The sequence below is a fragment of the Branchiostoma floridae genome, chromosome 15, assembly GCF_000003815.2.
Source record: "Branchiostoma floridae strain S238N-H82 chromosome 15, Bfl_VNyyK, whole genome shotgun sequence".
Taxonomy (NCBI): Eukaryota; Metazoa; Chordata; class Leptocardii; order Amphioxiformes; family Branchiostomatidae; genus Branchiostoma; species Branchiostoma floridae.
The window spans coordinates 414,312-435,857 of NC_049993.1; the positions used below are offsets into that span (position 1 = coordinate 414,312).

The following is a 21,546-nucleotide window of genomic DNA, read 5'->3' on the forward strand; positions in this document are numbered from 1 at the left end:
ACGTCATTAGTCAACATCCAAGATGGCCGCCCTTATCAGCTTAATGACGTCATAATGTCGTCATATTATATGGTGATGACACATAAGTTTTTATGAGGATTTAGTTTTACATGTTTATTATGCTCTGAAAGTTTGGTGGTCATACGATAAATAGTTAGGGAGTTAGAGTCAAAAGTTTGTTTCAAAAGCTACACTTTTTTGCTGGGGTCCGTTTGGACCCCAGACGGACTGATCACAGACTTTCTTTATAGCTTCCACAGTATTGTACCAATCTTTATGAAAACTTAGGAGAAGGTATAGAAGATGTTGGCTGACAAAGTCACGGAAGGAATTTTTCTTCAGATGAAAAATGTTCAAATGGCACTGCAAAATGTACGCCTGGGGTCCAAACGGACCCCACTCGGGTGTTTGAGGGTTAAATGCCACGGCATGGATTATCTATCAAATGAAATGTTGTCTTCAAAATGAGACGAAGTGTAAAGCTAAACCTTAAAGATACAGTAAGAAAATCACAGTCACGGTTGTGATTTTACTAACATTTATCCACCACCTCTGAAACAAATGGCTTTGGCAAATACCGCACCCTGGGATACCATATTTGGGCTGGTCGTAGGACTGGAATTAAGTGTGCACACGCTCTTTTGTACTGCCCTGTCTGTACTGCGTGGAATAATTTAGACGAGATAATCCATTCAGGGGGTACCTGCTGATAGTTGGCTTACTGACTCTACGTTAATAAAAACGTGTCATTTTGTTACCCGAGTCACATGTTATACTGGCCACAGTCCACACGGAACAGTATTTGCTGAGCTAACAGTGCAGAAGGCGAGAAAAGAACAGCACGTATTTAGCGCATTAAGGTCACCTGAGTTAGTACAGTCTCTCCCGGACCCTTGTGATTGAGCCCCGCCGATTGTAAGCTCCTTACAATTCAGCCCCTGGCTCCAAAGAGAGGATAGTTGACCCACCCAATTGTTATAACAATAATGATGATAATAACAATAGTACAAGACATGATTATAATGTAACAGGCGTGTATAGATACCATCATGAAAACTTCTTATCCGTGGTCACGGAAACATTTTGTGGGAAAGACCTTGTCACGTACATCGCATATAAAGCTGTAGTAACATGATACATTACAGGTCATCGCGCGATAGGGCTAGGGGAGAGTACCTGTCTGTGGTCAGTTTGCCGACAGTTTGACGGTTTGTGATAGCTCCCAGAAAGAAGAACCCTGTCCCAGCCATGGGTATAAGATGCGGCGAGGTGCTAGAATAGGAAAAATCGCCCAGGATCAAACAGATGGATCTGCTATACCCTTTCACCCTATCAGCAGATAGAAGGGAAAACCATGCGACTCTAGAACAATTTGTTACCTGCAGTGAACTGTGATTATCCTGTGATTTACCACTGCATCAGCAGAACGCAGTGGACTACTGCTATCCTGTGATTGACGCTGCATGTCATTATAGTTGTGTAGTTCGATGTATATGCATGACCGGGATCCGCTTATGATTCAATTCCTTTAGGTCTCGCTGTAACTATGTTTGAAAGCAGTTTCCTTCTAAGTGTCATACTCTATGTACAGATTCGAACCCGCGTCATAGAAGTCCGCTTACTTCGACTCTGCTTGCTCGACTCTGCTTGCTTGCCATCTCATTTACACCATTATGGGCGTCACCACTAACCAGCTGCCAGTCATTCAAAGACAACTTAAGTATACTATAGAAGAAGTTTGTGCCCGAGGGTAATTGCAAGTACATGGTATAAAAATAGTGGATATACAAGTGACAATGGACTTTCTTCCAACACAAAGGTATTACACGGATCCAAACGACTGTCGCCTTCGTCAGGATCAATACGCAGAATATTTGCTTCACACGGAATATCTGTGAATACCTGCTTCAAACTAATAACACACTATGACAGCTTCTCGTGGCACCGAAGGACAAAACCGTCAGAGAAGGGAAATGCGGCGTTGTATAGCACATCCCGTGCCAGGGAACTGTAAAGAAAGGAACTTGCGAAGCATCCTACACTGGCGAGACAGAATGCTCACTGAGAAACAGCTCGCTGGCATCGGATGTTTCTGAACACATCCACATTGAATCATCTGGTCATAACTTTTCACTGGACAAAGTCAGAATACTGGGCATCAAACAGAACTTTAGCCGCAAGATCACGTGTTAATAACATCACTTGTCTGTAGCTCTCGCCAGTTAACATTCTGAAGTTATTGTATTGATCCTGAAAAAGGTGAAGAGTTGTCGTTGAAAATTTGAACCATGTATACCCTTTTGTTAGAAAAACACAAGGTAATCAAAGACAACTTTGTGTTGTCCAAAGGGAAATCTTGTTCTGAATATGGCAAGGCCATTGATATTCATGATCGTCTGTTGCACAGGGCACTTCAGCGGTACTTTCCCTGTCAAAATTATTTTGATAAGCTTCCAGCCTTGAGATCCTTATGATCTGTGGGTTCAGAACAATTGCTGATGAATCACCGAGTACTACCTTAAAATACTTAGAAACCATCATCCTCTCATCAACCTGCATGCCCGCCATACTAGACATTTTAAATTCAATGGCGCTGCGCGCTGATTGGTTTAATAAGGCAAGCTCGGTAATATTTACATGCAAGATAGGTAAATAGTGAATCGGACGTCCAGTTAAGTAGAGGTGAATTCAGTTTCCATGATTCCACTCTGCATATGTGACAGATTATATCCATGAATAATCTCTTACCCTTTTACTACAGATGCACAGATTTCACCTAGCGTGTACCAGCCCATCGGGGTACAGAACAACACAATCATCCCAGGTGGTCTGATGACAGCTTCATCCCAAGTAAACGGATCCGAGGCGTACAGGGGCCGCTTGAACGGTGATGGTGCATGGCAGCCGTCAGGACAAGGCACCGAGTTCCTGGCGGTGGATCTAGAGTACAATCGTTACATCTTTGGCATCCAGACCCAGGGACAGGGAGTTGGCTACGTGGAGACCTACAGGATCCTATACCAGGTGGACAACACAACAGATCTTGTGCTGTACTCGGCTGGCGGTGGGAGCGCCACGGTAAGACCTACCGTAACAGTTTGTAAACACTCTTATTCTCTCTCGTTCTTCTTTTCTGCGCCACAGGTTAGTAGAATGCTATATCTTAACTCGTTTGCCTAAAGCTGATATAAAAAGGAACAAAGAAGGTTAATTTTATTTCAGTTCATTCTATTTCGTTCAATTCCTTTGTGTTAACGGTGTGCCACTTGTCTTTAAAGCCTGCGGATCATAACCATACCGAGGCATTTCCCTTCAGCTAACATTGCTTTATATTTCAGCAGAAACTTGCATACACTTTCGTAAAGAAATTGTACGGCATTCTAATGTATTTGCACAATCACCTAGATAAGCGACTAAGTCCGTATGTTTTCTGCAGATCTTCAGCGGCAACAGCGACAACGAAACTATCGTCCAACAAAACTTCCCCTCGTACATCTATGCCCGGTATATCCTCGTCAACCCTCAGGACTTCTCCGGTGCTCCACGACTGAGGATAGAGCTACTTGGAGTGGATGGTAAGTTGCCATTGGTGCCACCAAAGTAGAAAATTGATTTTAAAACATCAAATTCCTACTTAACCAGTAGCAATGTCCTAAGACAAAAAATCGGATTCGATCGGTATCGAAATGGTATTCGTCAAGCCTGGTGTGTTAATAATGTTGAATATGGTGTCAAGACAATTATTGTTTTCATAGATATATGATAGCATTTACTCATTAATCAACCATATCAATATAGTTATCGATATTCCCCTTTCCCAGTGACATAACGTTATGTCACGTGTGGTGTGAAAGTCCTATCATAATTGTTAGACATTCAGGTAATAAGATACGCAATAAAAGTCAAGCAGCTGAATGAATTGGGAAACGATTTCGTCAAATATGCACAATAGTTTCTGTTTTCCACAATTTGCTTATCGCATGTCAATCATTAGATTTACTAAGCTATTTTCATAACGAACTTCCCGTCCTTCACCAAATTATAGTGTTATAGTATGTTCTTATCGGTCATTCAAATGAGGTTTCTTTTTCGGTGACAGATGCCACTTGTTTGAAAAAGCCTTAATGAACATCGAGGGAAACGTACAATTAATCTGATCTATTATGCAAATTAATTCCTATTTTGTATTGTTGCTATATAGAGGATATATCGTGTATCATGTATCTGCTTTGCTTCAGATCTGCCTACAACAATCTCCCCGGTAACAACTCCACTAGTTACAACTCCTTCAACACCCTCTTCAACACAACCACAAAGTACCACAGAGGCTGTGACGTCATCTGGCGTGTACCAACCCATCGGGGTACAGGACGTTACAATCATCCCAGATAATCTGATGACTGCTTCATCCCAAGTAAACGGATCCGAGGCGTACAGGGGCCGCTTGAACGGTGATGGTGCATGGCAGCCGTCAAGACAAGGTACTGAGTTCCTGGCGGTGGATCTAGAGTACAATCGTTACATCTTTGGCATCCAGACCCAAGGACAAGGAGATGGCTACGTGGAGACCTACAGGATCCTATACCAGGTGGACAACACAACAGATCTAATTCTGTACTCGGCTGGTGGTGGGACCGCCAAGGTGGGTTCTTAGATTGCAGGTGATAGGTATCCTTCTCTTTAAACCCTCCAGTGCACGTCATACTCTCATATAGGGCCATAAATGTACCTCTTTGCCCACGGCTTATGTAATAATAACTAATAGTATGCAATAATAACTTATAACAACTTATTCCTAAGACTTAAGCGATAAAAGATATATCCGATCCCTCATTGGGTTTGTGCTCGAGTGGGCAAGAAGAGCGTACGAATTCAAAAACAAATCATGCAAACCGAAAGATATTTACATGCAGTTCAACTGGTAGCCACGATTCTTAACTGATATGTTACAATGTAATAACAATATGTAATGGTCACTGGGCAGCACTGCGCACACATCATCGCCGAAAATGTATGAGATGCTATAGATGAAGCAAAATCAATTAAGCTTAAAGGCTGCATATTAATAATATAATAGGAATCGCCGACATTCTAGTGCTCCAACGTTTTGTTTCCTCAGATCTTCAGCGGCAACAGCGACAACGAAACTATCGTCCAACAAAACTTCACCTCGTACATCTACGCCCGGTATATCCTCGTCAACCCGCAAACGTGGCTCGGCGCTCCACGACTGAGGATAGAGTTACTTGGAGTCGATGGTAAGTATTGAAAATGGCATTTCTGGTACACGTTTCTTTGGCCGATATAAAGGTCCCGAAGGATCAATGGTTTAGTACGACAAGTGCTTTCAAGTGAAAAAGAATCGGATCACTTGTGATGTATTAAGAATGACGCATAATCAGGTCTTTGATTCAGCTTGCATTACTCAATCATTGGTCTTTAAAGAGAACAGTGACAGTAGTGTGTGAGCTGTTGGCTAATTGTCTTTACATATATATTCGACAACAAAGTAGATCATCAAAAAATTTAACATTATGATGTTAATGACATAAAGATGTGGATGCCATCTTCTAGCGCTTCCTACAACAAGCTCCCCGGTCACAACCCCACCCGTGACAACCACCTCTTCACAAACGACCCCGCCCGTGACAACCACCTCCACACAAACGACCCCAATCGTGACAACAAGCTCTCCGGTAACGACTCCGCCCATCCAGACAACCTCCCCGGTAACGACTCCGCCCATCCAGACAACCTCCCCGGTAACGACTCCGCCCATCCAGACAACCTCCCCGGTAACGACTCCGATCATCCAGACAACCGCCCCGGTAACGACTACGGTAACGGAAATCCCGACCACCTCCTCGCTAACGACTACAATCGGTCCGTCGACATCTCCTGTTACGACTCCACTCGGCACAACAACACGTCTAACAACGAACCAGGTAGACACAACCAAACTATCAACATCCTCCTCAACACAACTGCCTCAAACATCGTTTAGTTCTGATGTTCCTACCACTACTCCGTCAGTCGACGCAGAAACCACGACAAACCAAGGACAGTCCACCTCCTCCAACATCTTCTCCAGTACGCAAACCCAAACAGCGGCAAGTGCCACAGAGGCTGAGACGTCATCTGGCGTGTACCAACCCATTGGGGTACAGGACGATACAATCATCACAGATGACCTGATGACAGCGTCATCCCAAGTAAACGGATCCGAGGCGTACAGGGGCCGCTTGAACGGTGATGGTGCATGGCAGCCGTCAGGACAAGGCACCGAGTTCCTGGCGGTGGATCTAGAGTACAATCGTTACATCTTTGGCATCCAGACCCAGGGACAGGGAGATGGCTACGTGGAGACCTACAGGATCCTATACCAGGTGGACAACACAACAGATCTAGTTCTGTACTCGGCTGGTGGTGGGACCGCCAAGGTAAGTGCCAACATATGCAGATACAGGGTTATAGACGCACCTCTTTCCCCAAAGCTTCTAAAGAACGCTAATTAAAAATGTAAACTTCACAAAAGATAATCATTTGAAGCCATCTGTGGATTTCTACTGTACTTTGGATATATTGAATGATACGGTAAGTAACATATTCAGAAAGAAAACAAGGACTAGAGTTCGGCGACCTCATACCTCCATGAAATATTTAGAGCTTTTGTAAATTTCATGGAATTGACTAACACATTAACATAATTTATGAATGGTGTTGTTCATCATTGACTAACGTACACATGTCACAATAATAAGATTCCCATCATTATTCATAAAGTGGTTTTGCAATTTTTACATAAATTATGCAAATAAGTTCCTTATTCCCGTATTTGGTATACCTTATATTCCACCTATCAAAATTAACATGTGTTACATTTATTGAAGTCCAGTTATTGAAAAGAATGGAATTATACAATTTCCTCATTAATTATGCAAATTGACTCCTCATTTGCATAACATGTATATCATTAAGAACATCTTTGCCTAAGGTACCCGCATGCCTAATATGATGCCAATCCGTCAATCCTTTCTGCAGTTATCCTCTTTGGAATGTCTTGACAAAAACGTCCCTGCAGTTCCGAAATAAAATGTTAGGGGGCTGAAACTTGCCACAGTTTGTAATGACACTTAAGTCTATCTACCACCTAAATGTCAATACCATATCACATCCGGGACAAGAGATACATTGAAAAAACTGCTATGATAGAATATTCTCATAAATTATGCTAATGTGCTCCTATTTTGCATGATTAGTATTTCATTTTGTACAACATTGTATAAGGTACCTACATACCAAAAATCCATTGTTCCCTTCTCGAGTTATCGTCTTCAGAAGTTTTTGAGAAAAATGCCCCTGCCATACCAAAACTAGCCGCTAGGGGGCCCAAACTTACTAGTATGTCACTTATTCCTGACCACAAGAGTTATCTAACAACTAAAAATCGTGACCATAGCTTGTTCAGAACACGAGATAGCCATCCTCCTAACGCCCGGTCCCCAACGGCATTACCTTATGGTGCCCTGCTATCCCATGCCCTATCAGTGGTTATTATGATTGTCGCCACAAACAAGCTGTCAACCAATCAGAGAATATGCCTTTCTTGGGCTTGTTGTTGTCGCAAGCTGTCTCGCAAAGGCCGCTGGGAAGCTATCAGCCAATCATGTTACGTATTACCATGGTTTTGTTTGCTCACCATGCTTACGCCCGATCCCCAACGACTGACTGCCCATATAAGGGCAAGCTCATTAATATTTATAAGTAGGGCGCTCCCTAACTGGTCTGATTGCACAAGAAAGCAGAGGTAACACAAGTCGTTTGGACACGACTGTGGTCCCTCTGCGTAGGAGAATGGAGATAGCAAACCCCGAAGTTGCGCTACAGTACCAATGGGAGCCGCTAGAGGGCCCCAAATCTAATAATTTCCAGATTTTATCACACGCTACCAACACACCAAGTATGAAAACAATCCACCGAGCCGTTCTTGAGTTATATTGTTTACACACAGACAGACAAACGCAGGGTAAACTAGAGTTCGGCGACCTCATCCCTCCATGAAAATTTAGAGCTTTCGTAACTTTCATGCAATTGACTAACACATTAACATAATTTATGCGTGGTGTTGTTCATCATTGACTAACGTACACATGTCACAGTTATAAAATTGCCATTATTAATCATAAAGCGGTTTTGCAATTTTTACATAAATTATGCAAATAAGTTCCTCATTACCATATTTGGTATCTGCTTATATTCCACCTATCGTAATTAACATGTGTTATATGTATTGAGGTCCAGTTATTGAAAACAATGGAACTATACAATTTCCTCATTAATTATGCAAATTAACTCCTCATTTGCATAACATGTATATCATTATGAACATCTTTGCCTAAGGTACTTGCATGCATAATATGATGCCAATCCGTCAATCCTTTCTGCAGTTATCCTCTTTGGAATGTCTTGACAAAAACGCCCCTGCAGTTCCCAAATTAAATGTTAGGGGGCTAAAACTTGCCCCACTTTGTCATGGCACTGAAAGCTATCTACCACCTAAATGTCACGACCATATCACGTACGGGACAAGAGATACATTGAAAAAATTGCTATGATAGAATATTCTCATTAATTATGCAAATGTACTCCTATTTTGCATAATTAGTATTTAATCTTGTACAACATTGTCTAAGGTACCTACATACCAAAAATCATGAAAATCCGTTGTTCCCTTCTTGAGTTATCCTCGTCAGAAGGTTTTGACAAAAATGCCCCTGCTATCCCAAAACTAGACGCTAGGGGGCCAAAACTTACGTCATTTTTTCCTGAGCACAAGAGCTATCTAATACTTAAAAATCTTTACCATAGCATGTTCAGAACACCGAGATAGCAAAACCGGAAGTTGCGCTGCAGTACCAAGGTCACACACCAGGGGGCCCAAAATTGACCTTGACCTTCGTCTTCCCAACCCCTACCCACATACCAAATATCACCGTAGTCCATCAAGAGGTTCTCAAGTTATGATGACCACAAATATGCGGACACACAGACACACACACAGACACACACACACACACAGACACACACACAGACACACTCAAAACTATACCTCCATTTTTTCATGGAGGTAAATATAACCTCCATGACATTTCATGGAGGTAATAAATATAACCTCCATGACATTTCATGGAGGTAATTAGTCATTATAACACACCGCATTGAACGACATCTGTTTGCAGCTCAATTGCTTAACGTTAGTCGTGGATTATTACCTCCATGAAATGTCATGGAGGTTATATTTTACCCCACGTTTGTCTGTGTGTCTGTGTGTCTGTCTGTGTGTAAGCAAGATAACTCAAGAACGGTTGGGTGGATTGGTTTGATACTTGGTGTGTTGGTAGGGTGTGATGAAAGCTGGAAATGATTAGATTTTGGGCTCCCTAGCGGCTCCCCTTGGTACTGCAGCGCAACTTCCGGTTTTGCTATCTTGGTGTTCTGAACATGCTATGGTCACGATTTTTGAGTATTAGATAGCTCTTGTGCTCAGGAAGAAGTGACATAAGTTTGGGCCCCCTAGCGTCTAGTTTTGGGATAGCAGGGGCATTTTTGTCAAAAACTTCTGACGAGGATAACTCAAGAAGGGAACAGCGGATTTTCATGATTTTTGGTATGTAGGTACCTTGGACAATGTTGTACAACATGAAATACAAATTATGCAAAATAGGAGCAAATTTGCATAATTAATGACAACATTCAATCATAGCAGTTTTTTCTATGTATCTCTTGTCTTGGACGTGATGTGGTCTTGAAATTTAGGTGGTAGATAGCTTTCAGTGTCATGACAAAGTGGAGCAAGTTTCAGCCCCCTAACATTTAATTTTGGAACTGCAGGGGCGTTTTTGTCAAGACATTCCAAAGTGGATAACTGCAGAAAGGATTGACGGATTGGCATCATATTAGGCATGCGGGTACCTTAGGCAAAGTTGTTCTTAATGATATACATGTTATGCAAATGAGGGCTTAATTTGCATAATTAATGAGGAAATTGTATAATTCCATTGTTTTCAATAACTGGACTTCAATAAATGTAACACATGTTAATTATGATAGGTGGAATATAAGTAGATACTAAATATGGTAATGAGGAACTTATTTGCATAATTTATGTAAAAATTGCAAAACCGCTTTATGATTAATAATGGGAATGTTATAATTGAGACATGTGTACGTTTGTCAATGATGAACAACACCATGCATAAATTATGTTAATGTCTTAGTCATTTGCATGAAATTTACAAAAGCTCTAAATTTTCATGGAGGTATGAGGTCGCCGAACTCTAGTTTAGTAGTATGTTACAGCCGAGCCACTAGGTGTAATGGTGACTAGGTAGTCGAACAGCCCTGGGATATATGATTTGTTATCACATAAACAATAAGGTAGATTGTCATATAGCCAGATGGAGTTGGCCAATCAGAGGCTCCCATTTCCTATGGTTTATCAGGCCATAACCTCAAAAGTGTGCGGTTATTAGAATAACCGCACACTTTTTGGACCGTACAATTATACAGGTGAAAAATCTTTGTACAGTTTTTTGTTAACAAACCATGCATTACTGTCAAAAATATAATGATTGATTGGTTATGTTAATTGGGGCTCCACATGGGGGATATAGGGATACTTGGAAAGGAATTATGCTGATTATACACATTTTCATTATTGCTCTCTAACGTGATTGAGCCGGTACCTACCTAAATCACTTCGTATTTACGTACTTCGTCGTGCCCAAGTGAAAAGGCATGGGGGTTATCTGGACCCCACTGTCTAGTTTGTATTGCAAATGAGCCACATGTTGATGCTGATATGCTATCTCACAAACGGATGATTAGTTAAATTGATTAGTTGAAATGATTAGTCCAATGATGGTGACAAAATGGTTTAATGGCTTGTATATATACACTGTATCGTACAATATATATTTTGCAAATGTTTTTTTATGTAATGTATTAAAATGCTAATTTGTTATAAAGGAATTTTTGTGAAATAATAGTGTCGGTTGGATAGGCTATATGATATTAACGTGAATGCCCCGCCTTATCCTCGGTGTATATGGTGAGATAATCCCTGGCCAGGTGCAATAACCACCTCATAAACCACCTCGTTCGCTACGCTCACTCGGTAGCCACGATTCTTAACTGATATGTTACAATCTAATCACAACATGTAATAGTCACTGGGCAGCACTGCACGCGCACCATCACTGAGAATGTATGAGATGCTATAGATGAAGCAAAATCAATTAAGCTTAAAGGCTGCATATTAATGATATAATAGGAATCACATGACATTCTGATGTGCTGCAACATTTCTTTTCACAGATCTTCAACGGCAACAGCGACAACGAAACTATCGTCCAACAAAATTTCACCTCGTACATCTACGCCCGGTATATCCTCGTCAACCCGCAAACTTGGTCCGGCGCTCCACGACTGAGGATAGAGCTACTTGGGGTTGATGGTATGTATAAAAAATGGAAATTTTGCTACACATTTCTTTGGCCGAAATAAAGGTCCAGAAGGATCGATAGTTTAGTACGAGAAGTGCTTTCAAGTGAAAAGGAATCGGATCATGGGCCTATCACTTGTGATGTATTAAGAATGGCTACTTTTAGCATATGATCAGATCTTTGATTCAGCTTGCATTATCTCAATCATTGGTCTTTAAAGAGAACAGTGACAGTAGTGTGTGAGCTGTTGGATAATTGCCTTTACATATATACTTGACAACAAAGTAGATCATCAACAAATTTAACATTATGATGTCAATGACATAACGATGTGGATGCCATCTTCTAGTACTTCCTACAACAAGCTCCCCGGTCACAACCCCACCCGTGACAACCACCTCCACACAAACGACCCCGCCCGTGACAACCACCTCCACACAAATGACCCCGCCCGTGACAACCACCTCTTCGCTAACGACTCCAATCGGTCCGACGACATCTCCTGTTACGACTCCACTCGACACGACAACAAGTCTAACAACGAACCAGGTAGACACAACCAAACTATCAACATCCTCCTCAACACAACTGCCTCAAACATCGTTTAGTTCTGATGTTCCTACAACTACTCTGGTAGTCGACACAGAATCCACGACGAACCAAGGACAGTCTACCGCCTCCAACATCTTCTCCAGTACGGAAACCCAAACAGCGGCAAGTGCTACAGAGGCTGAGACGTCATCTGGCGTGTACCAACCCATCGGGGTACAGGACGATACAATCATCCCAGATAATCTGATGACAGCGTCATCCCAAGTAAGCGGATCCGAGGCGTACAGGGGCCGCTTGAACGGTGATGGTGCATGGCAGCCGTCAGGACAAGGCACCGAGTTCCTGGCGGTGGATCTAGAGTACAATCGTTACATCTTTGGCATCCAGACCCAGGGACAGGGAAATGGCTACGTGGAGACCTACAGGATCCTATACCAGGTGGACAACACAACAGATCTAGTTCTGTACTCGGCTGGTGGTGGGACCGCCAAGGTAAGTGCCAACATATGCAGATACAGGGTTATAGATGCACCCCAAAGCTTCTAAAGAACACTGAGTAAAAATGAAAAATTCACAAAAGATAATCATTTGAAGCCCTCTGTGGATTTCTACTGTACTTTGGATATCTTAAATGATACGTTAAGTAACATATTCAGAAAGAAAGCAAAAATTAGTCATCACAACACACCGCATTGGACGTCATCTGCACGCAGCTCAATTGCTAACGTTAGTTGTGGATTATTTAGTAGTATGTTACAGCCGAGTCACTAGATGTTAGCTCATTTGTAATGGTGACTAGGCAGTCGAGCAGCCCTGAGATATATGATTTGTTATCACATAGACAATAAGGTAGATTATATGATTTTTATCAAGACTGAGCAAACCTTAAACTGTGATATTCTGATGTGCTCCAACATTTCTTTTCACAGATCTTCAGCGGCAACAGCGACAACGAAACTATCGTCCAACAAAACTTCACCTCGTACATCTACGCCCGGTATATCCTCGTCAACCCGCAAACGTGGTCCGGCGCTCCACGACTGAGGATAGAGTTACTTGGAGTCGATGGTAAGTAGTAAGCACGACATTCACGATAGTGACGATACTAAGAGGAAATCGATTTTAAAGAATGATCATATATGGTACTTTGCTGAAGAATAAGAATACAGGTGGCCTGAAGATGACCCGCTACATTTTTCTCAGACGAGAAATACTAGGTTCGCCTTGCATCAACGTGGTCTTCAGCAAGCCTACTTAGGTGATAATCTGGTTGATGGTGCCGACTGCTGTTATCATACTCTAGTAGGGAAATTCTTTTTAAATAGACCATACCACAGATTAATGAAATTATGTATCTGACATTGAATTTGTTTACAATCTTCCAGAACTACCAACAACAATCTCCCCGGTAACAACTCCACTAGTTACAACTCCTTCAACACCCTCTTCAACACAACCACAAAGTACCACAGAGGCTGTGACGTCATCTGGCGTGTACCAACCCATTGGGGTACAGGACGTCACAATCATCCCAGATAATCTGATGACAGCGTCATCCCAAGTAAGCGGATCCGAGGCGTACAGGGGCCGCTTGAACGGTGATGGTGCATGGCAGCCGTCAGGACAAGGTACTGAGTTCCTGGCGGTGGATCTAGAGTACAATCGTTACATCTTTGGCATCCAGACCCAGGGACAGGGAAATGGCTACGTGGAGACCTACAGGATCCTATACCAGGTGGACAACACAACAGATCTAATTCTGTACTCGGCTGGTGGTGGGACCGCCAAGGTGGGTTCGTAGATTACAGTTGATAGGTATCCTTCTCTTTAAACCCTCCAGTGTACGTCATACTCTCATATAGGGCCATAAATGCACCTCTTTGCCCACGGCTTATGCAACCAGCTATACAACATATATTCGATTCCTCATTGGATTTGTACTCTATCTTCATTTAGTTGGACGGTAAGTAGAGCGTACAGAATCCAAAACAAACAAATCATGCAAACCGAAAGATGCAGTTCAACTGGTAGCCACGATTCTTAACTGATATGTTACAATCTAATCACAACATGTAATAGTCACTGGGCAGCACTGCACGCGCACCATCACTGAGAATGTATGAGATGCTATAGATGAAGCAAAATCAATTAAGCTTAAAGGCTGCATATTAATGATATAATAGGAATCACATGACATTCTGATGTGCTGCAACATTTCTTTTCACAGATCTTCAACGGCAACAGCGACAACGAAACTATCGTCCAACAAAACTTCACCTCGTACATCTACGCCCGGTATATCCTCGTCAACCCGCAAACGTGGCTCGGCGCTCCACGACTGAGGATAGAGCTACTTGGAGTCGATGGTAAGTATTGAAAATGGCATTTCTGCTACTCATTTCTCTGACCCTTCTGTTCAGAGTTAGAGTGTAGTTCAACAACGGTTTGGTGTGATAATATTGTCTTCAGGTGAAAAAGAACACACCATGAACTTGTCAACTAGAGCTCAGAGAAAATGTTTCAGTAGACTTTTTGTATACTTTAACGTCCGCATTCTTCTACGTTTACATTCTTCTTGTTGTTGTTGCTGTCACACTCGATGGTACGTTCACATGAAAACATAAAATTGATTCAAAACGCATCATTTAAGATGGTAATGGGCATATTTTCTATAAAAAATGTAATTCTAATCATGCGCAAGTATCATTGAGTTGACAACCTTAATTAGAATTCTCTAACCTAGTCTTCTTTATTATCATTGTCATCATTTATTTATTCATTTGTTCGGCTTGCAATCTGTATTCCAAGGAACACTGGCGAAAATACATAATTTGTTATCAGAAACGCTTGTAAAACTGGACTGCTGGTCTTATCTTACAGAGCTACCAACAACAAGTTCGCCTGTAACCACGCCACTGTTGACGACAAGTTCGCCTGTGACCACGCCACCGGTGACAAGTTCGCCTGTGACCACGCCACCGGTGACAAGTTCGCCTGTGACCACGCCACCGGTGACGACAAGCTCCGCAGTGACAACAAGTTCCCCTCTGGTGACGACGCAATCAACAACAAACTCCCTGGTAACAAATCCGTCAACACAAACATTGAGCGTTGAAACGACTTCGGCCATTGAAGAATCCACCGCGATGGAAGAACAAACAACAGATATGTTGACGGCGAGTTCAGAATCAACGACTGTGGAGACATCGACGGCTTCCATAGCTCCATCGGGAACAACAGTCGAAACCACAACAGCCGCATCTACTCCGGGAACTCCAACGGAGGAACCACAAACAACATCCACCCTCAGCATTGAAGAATCTACCCCTGAAGACACAACCCTGGACTCAAACACTATCACTGAGGTATCATCCACAGTGCTCACTTCCACCAAAGACTCGCCATCAGGGCCGAGTGTTACTTCGCCAACAGTAGACGGCTCTACATTACAGACGTCGATGTTTCCAACAGACGCAGGAGCAAGCACTGAGTCACAAACACAAGGCCAAGTCTCCACTCGTCCTTTGTCGATCTCCACTACTTCTACCGATGACATGATAACGAGTGCAATAGTATCAACACAGGGTCAAGATGTGACGACACAGACTCTTTCAACCATGGCACAACCGGACACAACAGCTTCGGTAGACGTCACTGTCTATACAACCGTCATCGGTGCTACCGATGGAACGACCACAGAAAAGTTAGAAATGACAACATCAGCATCGGATCAGCTTTCGACCCTTATTGAAGTAATAACAGCCGAGACAGTCGATCAGTCTACCTCAGCACCGGCAGTTCCTACCAAGACGCCAACTTCTTCAGCCGCAACATCAGATGTATCCGTCTCGGCGTCAACTGCTTCAACCGCGGCACCAACAGCTTCTTCCGCTGCACCAACAGTCACATCGGCGGCACCAACTGTTCCAACTCCAGCCCCAGCAGTCTCCACGTCGATTCCAACCAGTGTTGTAGCGTCCACAACGACACAAGCTGCGACAACAATCAAACCAACCCAGGAGTTTGTTGTTGTAATCCAGTCCCTCGGACTATCGGACGAAACCATCATCTCAAACGATCAGATATCCGCCTCATCGTCTATAGAGGGATTTGAAAGTTTCAAAGGTAGACTGAACAACGAAGGTGCATGGCAGTTTAATGCCAGTGATTCAAATCCATTTTTACAAGTAGACCTGGGAAGTGTAACTACGGTGACCACTATTCAGACTCAAGGTTACACAGATGGGTTCGTCTTCTCATACACACTGGCTTACCAACAAGTTACCCAGACGGGAAGAAGAAGACGGCAGGTGAACTTTGTCGACTACGAGGAAAATGGAACAGTCAGGGTAATCTTTTCATTTTCTATAAGGTTATTTAGTTAGCTTTCAATAAATAGATTTTACATCACTATCAGGTCATTTATGGAAGTGTATATGTAACTATCATCATTGTTTGAAACATTGCAGTATCAAAGGGTGTCCTATTTTTAAGATATCTTTCTCCACACGGACTTTTCATTTGAAGTAAACGTATCTGCTAGTTCTTCTTCTTGCATACGAACTATGGTTTCATATATAATTTGCATAATTTCCACGTTCTGGACCAGTGAATACCAAAGGAGCAATTCATATGCCAATATAATACCCCTCGGGCCCATGGCGACTTTTCAAGCATTCATCCGTAACGAAATAAATGTCCATGTGTATTGACTATGATGTTTTTCCTCAGGTATTTGAAGGAAATAATGACGGTAACACAGTCGTCGAGCAAAATCTCACCACGCCCATCGTGACGCAGACGCTCAGGATCAAACCGACAAACTTCTCCGACACCCCGCAACTGAGGGTCGGACTGATAGGGGGTAAGTATCACTTCGCTATGAGAAGTATGTTCGTTCTGCATAGAATTCAACTTGATTTCATGATGTATTTGGTCCTTATTTGCGATGAACCTCTGACGAAAACGTATATGACAAATGCTCTCACCGTTTAAGATCACTTTGTGAAAGATCGTTGATCGTTGATATTTCTACTCATACGATGGTTCTTTTGCGTCCACAGAGGTATCCGTACCGATTACAGTGACAACAGGAGCAGCGCCAACCACCACAGTTGGACAGACCATCATCACCACGAGAGGGCTGGCGGACTGGCAGCTGTACGCCATAGTCGGGGGGTCATCTGCAGGAGCCGTGCTGCTGCTGATGGCAATCATCGGGCTGAGTGTGGCCAGGTCCAGGAAGACTAAGAAAAGGTATGATGATGTTGAACGCATGGTGCAAGTTACTCGTAACATCTGGCAGGCAAAAACTGTCGACTTGTTTTGCAGTTGTCTTTCTGAAAATAGAAAAGCATGTGAATTGAATAATTTAACCATAAAAGATCATTTCTTGGGGGGGGGGGGGTACACAGACAAAAATCCCTTGTCGCAAATGTTAATTGTATTGAGATAACATTACAGGTGGAGGTATGGGATCTTCTGGGGTGGCCTTTATTGTCATCGTTGTAGTTGAAATATGAAAGTGAGATATTCCACAAAATGAATAGATATTCGGCACTTACACCTAAGGAATGATCGTTAAACTTTATAATGTTAAAAAAAACAATTAATGTTTCTAAAAATGTGATGGATCATTTGACTGATGACTCGCCCAATTCCAGGTTTACTGCCTTGCTTGCATGCAGGCTAAATTGATAGAGGGTAACTAACAATACAATAAAATCATTCAACGGTAATGCACGCAGTTATCTAATACACAATCACCTATTTCCCGTTAATTAACGTTTAACGATTGGAATCGGATTGCGAATTGGCAATTTCGTATTAAAAAGGAGAACGTACAGTAAATAGAAATCATCTTTGTGATGATATTGATCTGCGATGGGGGGGGGGGGGGTTGGTAGTAGGCCGTAGTACTAGTAGTACTAACTATAGCTAGATGACTAACAAAACGGAAAAGCTACTAACCCAGTATGGCCTAAGGTGAAGGTAGCTCTAGTTTGCATGAGGGAAACGCATGTTATGTTTCCCTGCAGCAGATCCGCACGCTTCACTAAAGGTCACTCCGCTTGGAGCAACGTAGATACAAGGTAGGAAAGCACTGTTGTTCCGCCCAGACATGTCTACAGTCTCAGTACCTTCTCAAATTCACTTTTGCTAAACAACAAATCATGACCTTGTGAGAAGGGACCAACTGTTGTGAAATCAACTCTAAGACTCGTGTAATACTATGTGATTGCCTTCTGAACGCTGCCTTGATAACATTAATCGATGGTGATGATGCTAATGGTCCAGTGTTATGACAGATGTACACATTATCTGGTGGATGTTCCCATCAGGTGCTATGTGTGGTACATTTTGTCGTGTAGTGTAGTTACAATGGAATTATGATATTATGATATTGACTATCCCAGACAACACTTTGGCACGCTTTACACACCATTTTCAGAGTTGCCTTAATTTGTACGGAAATGAATGTATGATTTAACCTAAAAGTATGTAAAAAAAACCTTATTGCTACTTAAGTAGCGTTTCCCCCGGGTGGACTTGGATCACCCCCAGAGACTCAAGTCGTCTCCATTCCCCCAGCGTGTCATGTGTGTAAAGCCACAGAGTACTATTCGACTCGGAATGAACTCGCCATTTTTGTAAACATTTTGTGTACGTTGGGCAACTGTTGCGACTCGTTTAGACACAACCGTTAGCGTATGTGATCGACCAAATTGCAAGCTTGCCCTTATGACGTGCACAAAAAGTTATCCTAGCTTCGATAAATCCATCTGTTCCGGCGTCCCATCTTATGATGTGTTCCTGGATAACGAGGTTCTATATTCACAACCAGGATCCAACTACATGTATTCCAAACTCCAGCTAAGAATACGGTTTGGGCACGCATGCTGTACGTTTGGGACCTCCGAAACGTCGGCTGCACATAGATGCTGGATGTGAATAACGAATCTTGTTCTCCAGTTATTTTCCAACCTTATGACGTTAAGATTCACGGGTATGAACTGTTGATTGTCCCTAATGTGCTGATGACACGCCTGATGACATTATACTATTTTGTTTCAGAAACATATCTACATCCGGCTCGATACCGACGGAAAGCTACAAGTGAGTAGACACCCCCCCCTGCGAAAAAGTCTAATATATGTAATTAGTTCTTCATTTGCATGATTGATACCTAACAAATTCCTTCCGTTAATTCCTTTCTCAGTCACTTGTTCAATCAATCAATTAAAGAGGGTCCTACATGTATCATGAAATACATCGGATGTATAAATTTCCTCATCTTTGATCCAGATTTACATTTGATCATTACGTCATTACGCAAACTAACGTTACCTACATCTGAAAAATCATAAAGATCCGTCAACCTCTCTTTCAGTTATTCTTCTTTCAAAATCAACAAAATCGGTCCCTGTAGTTTCATAAAAGCGACAACTAGCTATAGGTTCACAATCTACATCACTGCATTAAGAGCTATCTACCACTCAAAAATAACGACCTATCAACACCAAAAGTTTCATTGTAGTACAGTAGAAAGCCATTACGAAGCCCATTATAGAACGTGACCTTCGTTTTCTAACGCCTACTCACCTACCAAATATCTTAAGATTTGACAACTCTCATAATGCAATGATAGGCACGATTAGACCTACTGTATTGTAGCATGAAACACGTATTAGACATTTACGTATGTTACCGTATATTGTTTGATTTATAGATTTATAGATTTGATTTGTAGATATTATAGTAGACCATGCAAAAGTCTCAGTACTCATAAGCTCCCATTTATAGCTTCTCAAGTTACGCTGTATGTCTACAGACAGAAAGACACACACATGCTATCTAAACACTCAGAGCGAAGGTGGTGAGAGTAAATCGCAAGACAGAAACCAAAGCAAAACATACAAGATTATATTTTCTAAGTGTCTTACACCATACATTGATACAGATGACCAATTTCTAGATTTCTAGAAACTAAACTTGCCCATTTGCTCACATATCGTTTGTATGTACCACACAGAATCCCCCGAGCCAGGTCCAGCTACAAGCCGCGTGATGAGACGTACAGCAGTGTACACTATAATGACGCTTACAGGTATGTCCTTATTCCTACTCTACCTATAGACCATCTGCTATCAATAAGCGACGATAATTTAGTCACATATAGCGAATTTGCCTCGTCTGTCAAGCCATAATCTAATCAGAGTGCATACATCTTCAATCACAACCCCACTGTTGGTTGTGATTCTTACTGTTCTGCACTCAGCATGATACTGAGGAAGAACGTGAACCGGTAAGGCTGCTGTTTGCACACGTGCTTTCCTACTGGTGTTGGTTGAGCATTGGCTACTCTGCACCTCATTCGCACAGACAAACAAACAAACAAACAAACAGTCCACATCAGCTGATGTCGTCAGCAGCAATGTAAATACCACATGCTCATAATTTCAAATACGTGTGGTTCGCTTGGTACCTTGTACATGACAGTCATTCCTACTGGCTTTTCAGTATCGTTTCAGTACCTTTTCCTCATCTTTATAGATAACACGAATGACTATGTAGTTCCTGTGAAGTCTTATTTCTCCTTGTTACCATTGTTTGTCATGTCTATTTTACCTTTTACATTCTATACTAGGTCATGGAGAGGGTATCTAATAATATTTGTAGTACATTTATTACAATTATTTTGAATATTTAAAAAGTAATGAAATAATAAATATACAGAAAATACTTTGCAGATATTGTGAAAAGTTTATTTTTATTTTCTAAGTATCAAATCTCTTATATCACTGTAATTACAAAGAATTGAAAACATTTGCAAATGATGACAATGGCATACCTCTGACTCGGAATAGACACTTCATTACATCATTCAAGAACCATTCATGTTGATAGTGTTACTTTCAGAGCGCTTTCTATCATGCACCTCCTTTATGGGTCAAAAACATTTCTTTCTGGAGGGGGTATAAAGTAACACCATTGTTGATATCATTTATTCCTCAGGTCTGATGACGAAAGTCTTCCACCCCACATCGATGATACCAAGTCACCTGTGGTTGGTCACAACGGCGACTACGCCTCTCACGCAGTGATGATTGACACCCGGGCACCGGGAGGCACAAAACTGCAGTACTGAGCTGCCAATCATTCGCCTGGAGTTTCAAGCTTGTCCAAAATCTGCAGTATATTCGTTACATGATTCTGGTATTAGACATTGACTTTATTTGGATCCACAATTAGCTTGACATTTCTGTTACGGATTGTTACAGTGGTTTATGACAATTATGTACAAATGTATGGAGATTTCTGATTCATGCAATTCGATATGCCTTTCAATTTTTGTGCTTATCTTTAGTATAAAGCATATCCCAGCAGCCTCTGGTACGTATCATCCTCCTAATATAACATGCTGCTGTTAATCCAATGAAATGTCTCCGGAGAATGAATACTGTAGGAGACGTGTTACCTCTGCTGACGA

The 21,546-nt window shown here is 42.0% G+C and overlaps 1 protein-coding gene across 1 annotated transcript in view; it reads left to right on the forward strand.

The window, feature by feature from the left end:
• The window catches only part of LOC118431788 (mucin-17-like), a gene marked incomplete in the record, with an annotated part of 41,054 nt that overhangs the window by 4,506 nt on the left and 15,002 nt on the right, over window positions 1–21,546 (forward strand). The window contains 10 exon segments of the mRNA XM_035843121.1: window positions 2,762–3,078; window positions 3,437–3,575; window positions 4,239–4,642; window positions 5,120–5,258; window positions 5,575–6,440; window positions 11,377–11,515; window positions 11,854–12,548; window positions 12,986–13,124; window positions 13,442–13,845; window positions 14,284–14,415. Coding sequence (XP_035699014.1) covers window positions 2,762–3,078; window positions 3,437–3,575; window positions 4,239–4,642; window positions 5,120–5,258; window positions 5,575–6,440; window positions 11,377–11,515; window positions 11,854–12,548; window positions 12,986–13,124; window positions 13,442–13,845; window positions 14,284–14,415 — 3,374 coding nt within the window.